This window comes from Cebus imitator, unplaced genomic scaffold (assembly GCF_001604975.1).
Source record: "Cebus imitator isolate Cc_AM_T3 unplaced genomic scaffold, Cebus_imitator-1.0 Scaffold99, whole genome shotgun sequence".
NCBI lineage: Eukaryota > Metazoa > Chordata > Mammalia > Primates > Cebidae > Cebus > Cebus imitator.
Window position 1 is genome coordinate 2,082,977 of NW_016107414.1, and position 8,565 is coordinate 2,091,541.

At 51.0% G+C, this 8,565-nt stretch overlaps 1 protein-coding gene across 2 annotated transcripts; it reads right to left on the reverse strand.

Annotated features, from left to right (window-relative positions):
• Positions 1 to 31: 31 nt before the first annotated feature.
• TFAP2C (transcription factor AP-2 gamma) lies at positions 32 to 8,218 on the reverse strand. 2 transcript variants are annotated; one of them, XM_037741357.1, is made up of 6 exons: positions 7,108 to 7,276; positions 5,787 to 6,272; positions 5,621 to 5,672; positions 3,891 to 4,107; positions 3,199 to 3,317; positions 32 to 800 (listed from the first exon to the last, which is right to left on the reverse strand). In XM_037741357.1, exons 1-6 carry the CDS (start codon positions 7,117 to 7,119, stop codon positions 652 to 654), a joined length of 1,035 nt encoding a protein of 344 aa, XP_037597285.1. In that variant the 5' UTR covers positions 7,120 to 7,276; the 3' UTR covers positions 32 to 651. The 2 variants fall into 2 exon arrangements, with proteins under 2 accessions (XP_037597285.1, XP_017392064.1); XM_017536575.2 differs by lacking the exon at positions 7,108 to 7,276 and adding an exon at positions 7,903 to 8,218 and having other exon boundaries at positions 34 to 800.
• Between the last annotated feature and the right edge of the window lie 347 nt (positions 8,219 to 8,565).

The following is an 8,565-nucleotide window of genomic DNA, read 5'->3' on the forward strand; positions in this document are numbered from 1 at the left end:
AGTTTACCTTGGTACAAGCTGGTTCCAATAAACAAATTCCTTGAGGAACCCAGAGAATGAAGCAACCCCCTGAAACTCTCCCTCTTGACACAGCCTGGTCCATTGCGCTCTCTTCTACCCCATTTCCTGGCTTGACTAGTTCTGCTCCATTTACCACGATTTTAAAATCAACTTACTGTTGGTTTCTATGAGAAAATCCACAGCTGCATTAAGTCCTTTTTGAGACAGTTAATTTGCTCACATCTACAAATTCACCCTAATCTTTACATTTTAAAAACAAAAGTCTTGCTATCAGGAGGTAGAAGGCACACAATCTCTCTTTACGGGATGTGACAAGTGACAAAACAAATCGGGTTTTCAACACATTTTGAAAGATATGCAAACACAATAATGAAAGGGCAGCTCAACTATTTTGAGCTGAAGAACTAAGCAATTCCAAAGTCCTCATGGCTGAGTCATGCACTCTTCTAAATCATACAAAAAGTTAATGGATTTGACTTTGTAAAAGAAGCTTCCTTGCCATTTTCTTTTGCTACGCCCCAATTTATTTCAAGACTATTTCTTTGTTGAGCCATCGGGACTGTGGAGGGGGAATCCTCTGAATCTCAAGGTCTGGAGCATTGAGTCATCATTAAATTCAAGTTCAGATACTTACTGGGCTGCCAGTAGCATATTCTTCCTAGTTGCCATCTCATTTCGTCCTCCCAGATGAGGCCTGGTTAAATATTCTGCCACTGGTTTACTAGGAAATTCGGCTTCACAGACGTAGGCAAAGTCCCTAGCCAAATGAACAGCTTCCCCTAGAATAATCAGCAACAGGTTTTAGGATGGCTGTGATCAATGAGGCCAAACTGGCCTTTTCCTGTCTCCTATTTTTTTTTTTTTTTTTTTTTTTTTTTTAAGTCTCGCTCTGTCACCCAGGCTGGAGTGCAGTGACCGGACCTCACTGCAACCGCCACCACCAGGATTCAAGCAATTCTCCTGCCTCAGCCTCCGGAATACCTGGGATGACAGGCATGCACCACCATGCCCAGCTACTTCTTGTGTTTTTAGTAGATACAGGGTTTTGCCACATTGGCCAGGCCAGTCTTGAACTCCTGGTCTCAAGAGATGGCTCGCACTAGCAATTAGAGGCATGAGCCACTGCACACGGCCCCCTTTACCTCTCTTTCTGGCGTTCACTGTCTAGCAGTCACATTGCATGCAAGAATGAAACCATATACAGGGCAGACAACTCAGCTGGTAGGTAGAACTTTCTAGGGATTCTCAGTAGGTCCTCTACCCCTAGAATAGAGGGTGGAGGGCACACAATTTGAGCAACAAAGACCCTGAAGCTTTTTTTCTATTCTTTACACTTATTCCTGGGTTAGACCCTGAAACATTTAACTGCACAGTCGTCAGCCCTCTGTATCTGTGGGTTCCAAATCTGTATTCATCCCCAGATTGAAAATATTCAGGGGGGAAAAATGAATGGTAGTGTCTGTACTGAACATATACAGACTTTTGTGATTATTCCCTGAGGTATACAATATAGCAACTATTTACATAGCATTTACACAGTATTAGGCATTAGAAGTAAGTGATGCAGAGATGATTTAAACTACAGCAAAGGATGTATGTAGATTATATGCAAATGTGACATTTTGAACAGCCTCAGGTTTTGCCGTGGGTCCTCCAGCCAATGCCCCATGGATACAGAGATGAGTAAACTTGAAAAATGTTGACCAGTCAACGGCTCAGCAGATAATCAAACATACCCACGTTTTCTCTTCATATTAAGTAGTATCGTTTGAGGGAAGCAGGAAAATGTAAGGGCTATAAACATGTTTGACCAAAGCAAACTGGTCACTTCTCTACAAAACAGAGACAACTGTCTGACACCTTACTTTCTCCTTCCTTTCTTTCTAATAGTGCCCTCTTAAGAGAAGGGGGCAGGATCTCCAGAATGTTTCTTTTAAAAACGACAGAAGGGGTGTGTTTCCTAACTACCAACTTGGAGCACCCTTCCCCTGTCCGAGTCAGTGAAGAGCAGAGGGAGACACCAAGGGAGTTTTCTCCCATCCTGGAGGTGCCCTTCCCCGGCTCCAGGGTGCAGCACTGGCGAGCTTTACAAAAACCCAGATGGTAGAGGGGCCCCCCGGGTTGACTGAAGCAGCCTTGGAGAGCTATTATTCTGGAACACACTTTCTTATTCAATCACCCTGCCTGGCTACCAAGAAACCCCAGCAGAACCGCGATTCTCCAGGCAGGCCAGCTGTTCTCAGACAGGCAGCTCCTTTCTCCTGCCCTGACCTCCAAAGGCACTCGTAAAAGGTAGAGCAGGGACTCTGCCAAGTCTCTTTGAGCACGGCAATCACGCCATCAGAGCAAGGAAATTAAGTCTTCAAAAGAGGGTACTGCTCCGGGAAGCCCGCTTCTCCTTGGCCTCGCCTGCCCATAGTGAGCGCCCTAAGCCTTTCTCAGCGCCCAACTCTTCCTGGGAGCAGTAACAACGTGCTTTGTTTTGTTTTTAAAAATTTATTTTACTTTCCCTTCAGCTCTTTTTAAAGGTTGTATTTATTGCATTCTTGGCTACCGTCCAGGCTGGAGTAAAAGGGCCCCCCATTCAAGAAACTGAAATGCCATGTCCTACTATCTCAGGATTGGCGAGAGGAGCTTGTGTATGGGCCAGGAGTTCCATTACTTTTTTCTCTGGATGGGAGGAAAGAAAAGAATTGTGAATCTGGCCAGTCGTATTGTATACAAGAGGTTCTCTTCACTGATCGCGATTCCCAGCTACAAAATAACCACAGCCACAAAAACCAGAAGCAGTCCTTCTGCTCACCAATAAGTAACCAGTTTTTACTCAAAGCGTACCAAATGATCAGCTGTTATCTTTCAAAAACGGGTTCATTAACAGGACATGCTAACACCCCTAGGGTGTGGTTTCTTAGGTTAGGAAAACCAACCAGTTTCTCTCCAACATTGATTCTCTGGGGAATACAGAAGAGCCTACCTGAGCAGCCAGATATTTAAATGTTAACTTTTTCAATAAGATTACCGTGATTCATTGCAATAAACTTAGAAGACAATTCCAATTGCTTTCATCTCTATTCACAACCAAGTTTTAAGAGTTGTTTTCCAGCTTTTCTACAAGAGTTATTAAAGACACAGGCACAAATTTAAAACATCACAAACCCAAAACAAAACCCCACTGACCTTCTACTAAGGATGTCAGGAGAGTCACATGAGCGGCTTTCCGTCTCCCGGCCGGAAGATTCAACCCAATCTTGTCCAACTTCTCCCGCAAGGACCGGCCCCCATTTTTCGATTTGGCTCTAAGAAAAAGAAAAATTGACTCTGGCTACTCTCAAAAAAAAAAAAACACACTTTAAAAATTAATTCTAAACTCCTAAAGTGCTGCTGTCAAAGCTGAAATCTACCAGACTGTCTACATCACAGTGAACCTTAATGAAAAGTGATAGCAGAGTACTCTTTAATTAATCCCCATAAGATACAAAATCAATCTTTCCTAGCAACAAACTTTGTATCACAAAACATTTCAAATTGTACGGGGGCAGATACATTTTCACTTGTGAAACTGCAGCACCCTCACAAAAACTCCCTGGGGAACAAACCCACGGTGCTCCCCATCTTCCCTCAATACAGATGCTATCACTTCATATGTGGGGATCAAATTCTAACCAAATGAGATTTTGTGAGCGCTGTTTTAGCACTTCCTCCTCCATTTGGCACTTCCTAAAAGAGAAGAAATGTACTAAAAACTCTAAGCCGATTAGAATTCAGTGTTAGGCATAAAGTCACATAAATGTTAAAAATACCTCCTGGACCTCTGATACATGTCACCTTCAACTACCCAACCACCATGCCCGGAATTGTTCCCCAAGTACCTTCTGAGAACACCTCCCAGTAATGAGGCATTTAAGCATTCAGGCGGGGACAATCGCCTCTGCACTTCAGCCACTGTCACTTTGTATTTAGAAGTAGAGCTGAGGAGAGACAATCTTCCAGGGACTGAGCAGAAGACCTCAGTGGGGTTCATTACGGCCCCCACTAGCTCCTTCTGACAGGGGAGGTTCAGAGGGTTCTTGGTCATGGAAATGGGACCTGTGAATGAAGGTCAGAGCTGGCAGTTACAAGAGCTGTCTCTGAGCAAGAGAGACCTTTTCAAAACCACTAAGCAAAGCTGAAAGTGATCTTTAGACAAGCATCGTTGCACACCCTGATCAACTGCAGGCAGATTTTTTTTGTTTTGTTTGAAATAGAGTCTCACTCTGGCACCCAGGTTGGAGTGCAGTGGTGAGATCTCAGCTCACTGCAGCATCTGCCTGCGGGCTGAAGTGAGTCTCCTGCCACAGCCTCCCAAGCAGCTAGGATTACAGGCACCCACCATTATGCCCAGCTAATTTTTGTATTTTTAGTAGAGACCAGGTTTCAACATGTTGGCCAGGCTGGTCTCAAACTCCTGACCTCAAGTGATCTGCCCACCTTGGCCTCCCAAAGTGTTGGTATTACAGGTGTGAGTCACCATGCCCAGCCATGGCTTTTAAAAATGTCTTTCTAAAAAAGCCCCCTACTTCAGAGACAAATCTAATCTGACATTCACAACTTAACAGCTTGGGAAGTTAATTAGTTAAGATCCCAAGCTTGGAGGGTTTTTCTTTTTTCTTTTTTTCCCCTAGCCCCTGCTGAAATCTATTTAAATTAGAAGATTTGTTTTCAGAAGACTACTTCAATGCTAAATAAACGGTGAGATTTTTCCCCACTCGAGAACAACCAAATCATAGGACTCACACAGATTCTTTGCCAAAACTTTTCAATGCAACTGATCACAGTAAATTTGATCATACAAACACGTTTAAGTTTACTAAAAATTTTTAGTCTTTTCTAAGTTTTTCTTTAAAATTTTTTTCCCTCTAATCTATTTAAGCAGTTCAAGTAACAGACTATAACTACCTTCAATTTAGGACCAGTCCATTTCCCAAAACAGTCACAATGGTAATCCTATCAGTAAGTAACTTAATTTCATAAACCACTCACTCACCAAGTAATCCAATTTTCCAAATCCCCTTCTCCCCCATCTGAAAACGCTCCCTCTGACAGATCACTCACTCTAAGCTCTGTTCCTTTTAGAGCTATTTATTTGGTAAGCCAAATTGCTTCAGAACTTTTCTTGCAGGTCAGAATTAAGGATGTTTTCCATACACGTATTTGAAATCAAAAGTAAAATCACAACTTAACAATTAAAATTGTTACAGAACCAACCACTCAACCAAGGTGTGACTGTGATTTTTTTTGTTGTTGTTGTAGCATTTCAAATTAAATCAGTGTTCACTCGCTCTGGAAGACTTTCTCTCACACTGTGAAATACACACTGGAATTCAAGAAGTAATATTTTGCCAAGAAAAAAACTAGGCACTAACAAATCCGGAAATTAAGAGAAACCTAAGAGTCCGGAGGGAAATCCCCTCTTCTTACTCCTAAAATCTAACCCATGAATCCCCTCCAGTCCCTTCTACCACAAATGTCCCACGTTGGCCAAATACCCCCAAACTTGCCAGTCAATTTCTCAAGCCCAGACCGTGTGACCAGAGGAAGACGATGCCACCTAGCCACTTACCTTTTCGAATGACTGACTGATCGTGCAACAGCAGGTGCTGGTCGTCAACGTTCTGGAGGAGAAAGGACAAAATTCCCCTTTAAGTTCGGAGGAGCCTAGAGGGGTGCGGGGTGGGGGCAGATGGCCGTAGGGAGAACTGGTCCGGGCAGGAGACGGCGGCGCTCACCTGCACCTCGTCCATCTGGTGGGCCATGTCGTGGAGCCCCAGGTTTTCAGCCAGGCCCGCGGCATCCAAGGCGTGCGCATGGGGCAGCAGCAGGTCGGAGCGGCGGTAGGCATCCCTGCGGGCGCTCACCGCACCCGCCTCCAGCCCAGAGAGGTGGGGCAGCAGGCCGGCCGGGCGCCCGTGGTGCGAGGGCAGCCCCGCTCCCTCCTGGCTCTGGCGGCCGGGCCAGGCCTGCTGCTGGCTGCCGGTGGGCGCCGGCTGGTGCAGGGGGTTGATGGCGGCGGCGTACGCTTCCCCCAGGTGCGAGTAGGGGTCGGCCGACTGCGAGTAGGCCAGCTGCTGGTAGGGAGGGGGAAAGTAGGGTGGCGGCTGGTATTCGGCGACTCCAGTGTGGGAGAGGGGCGGCGCGGGACTGTAGAGGTGCTGTCCGGCAGAGGAGAGGTGGGGTATTCGCGGGTTCCCATTGCTGCTCCCGTCGTGGCGATCCTGGAAAAAAATATGTAAGTTTTTAAAAAACAAAAATGAAAATGAAACAGGAGACCTCGTTAGTCCGAAACCCCGCTACTGCGAACTGGCCGGCGTCGCTCGGCTGCGCGGTGCGCCCCAGGGGACCAACCCCACCCTACCCCGCGGAAGTTGCCCAGGGTCAGAAGGTACCCGGGGGCAATGTGCCCCGAGGATTTCGTTGTAAGCAGGGTGCGCAGAGGGAGAAGAGGTGATGAAAGACCTGGGGAAACGAGTTCTCAAAGCCGGGCGGCAAAGGTCTGAGCGCTGCTCGGAGGCCCGAGGCGCTCGGAGGCGCCAAGCCCGAACCCTGGGTCTCGGGACAGAAAAGGTCAGGGACGGAGCGCGGGTCGCAGGAGCTGGACGCCTGAGGCAGAGCGCTCTCCCGGAGCCCGCCCATGGCGCAGGAGCTACCGGAGGAGGTAGCGCGGCCGGCGCGGATAGAGCGCGCCGCGCGGGAAGTGCGCACCTTCCCCGCCCCAGGGACCCTCCCTTCCACGCCCTCCGGACAAAGACCTCCCGGCTGCCGGCGCTCGCAGGCAGGGCCCGCCACCCCGCGCCGCCCTGGGGAGTGGAGAGGGAGCGCGCGCGCAGGGCGGCCCTCCCTGCTGGCAGGGCCCAGCCGAGGGGAGTAAGAAGTGGGAGCACCCTGCATGGCCACGGGCAGTGTTCTCGCACATCGGGGCGCAGAGGGGGCATGAAGGACCCTGGAAATTGGGCAGCCTTGCCCGCGCACGTCCCCTCGCCCCTGGGCGGCCCCACTTAGTTTCTAAAGGATGCATCCCCATCTGCCCAGGGGTCTCGGGGAGCCGGGAACCTGCAGGAACATGGCGCTGTCGCCTCCTGGTGGAAGCGCCCGGGCCTGCGGGCTGGGGCAGCCCCTTCAGGCCCCGTAGGCGCCGTGAGCTCCCGCGAGTCCGTGGCCCGGGCTCCACGCTCCCAATGCCCCGGAGCTCGCCTCGCGCCGCCTGCGTCTTCTTCCTCTTCCCGCTCGCCGCCTCCCTCCCTCCCACTCTCCGAAACTCTAGCTCAACCTGTCCGACAGGCTGGAGCACTCGCGAGCGCTTACGGCCGCAGCTGGCCTTGGGCCCCCCCCTCCACAAATTCCCCAGCCCCCACTTCTTTTGAAAGCCAAACTTCGGTTGTTTTCGTGCTTCCCCGAGGAGTTAGCGGGGCAAGTGACAAGCCGGCCTTGGAGGAGTGTCCGCCAAGGTGTCGCTGGCAGGTAGCCTCATCTGACCCCTTTGGACAGAGACTTCGTGCGTAAAAGCCACGTCTGAGGGTTGCAGACAGGGCGCTTTTCCGAGAAAACGGGAAGCAGGGCTGTTTGCTGCTTAGGAAAGCGCCAGGTAAGCTGTATAGGTAAGCTGTGTGGGTAGGATCTCCCATTCTCTTTCCAGGCCTCGTCCCCGAGGGGAGGCCACTTAGGAAAAGGCCCTACACAGGACAGGGGCCCCACAGAAATGGACTAAGAAGGGGTCCAGAGAAGTGGATCCCGTCCCACCGAGAGGCCAGGGATCCTGTGCCCTCGTTCCCGGCCTCGGTCCAGCGGCCCCCAGCCTCACCGACTGTCCTCGGCGGGGCAGGGCTGCACCCCTGAGCCCCAGCTCACCTCGCAGTCCTCTTCGTACTTGACATTATCGGTTATTTTCCACAACATGGCGTCCGACGTCCCCCAAAACAGTCGCCAGTTAAATCCAGGCTCCCCCCAGCCCCCGAACGGTAAATCCAAAATCGGGGTCACGGTGGCCGGGCGTCTGCCGCCGCCCCCGCCGCGCGCGGGTCTTGCTGTCCTGGTCACTGGACGCACATCGGCGGCTCTGCCAGCGTAGATGCTGCTGGCGCCGCGGGTGTAGAGACCGCTGCCGTGGACCGGGAAAGCCGCGCCCGAATCGTGTGTCCCGGCGATAGCCGGGGGACCGGAGCGCCTTAATGAGTAGGAAATTATCATAACTCCTCCCCGGGGGCTGGCGCGGAGGCCCAAGCGCCGGGCGGAGCGGCCCCCAGCCAGTCCCAGCCTAGCTCCGCCCCGCACCCCGAACCTGGCGCGGCGCCGAGCCCCACGCGGCGAGGGGCGAGGAGCAGAGTCAGTGGGCGGTGCCTCGATGACAGCCAAAGACCTGCGAGACCTGGGTGCCCCCACGCGCCCTCCTTCAGTCACCTCCACCGTACGCACACCGGATATTGGCAGAGCTGGGGGAGGGGATCCAAATACTGAAACCCACCCCTCTTTTGCCTAAACTGTCTTGAACCCCGTCTTCCAAGACAGTCACCA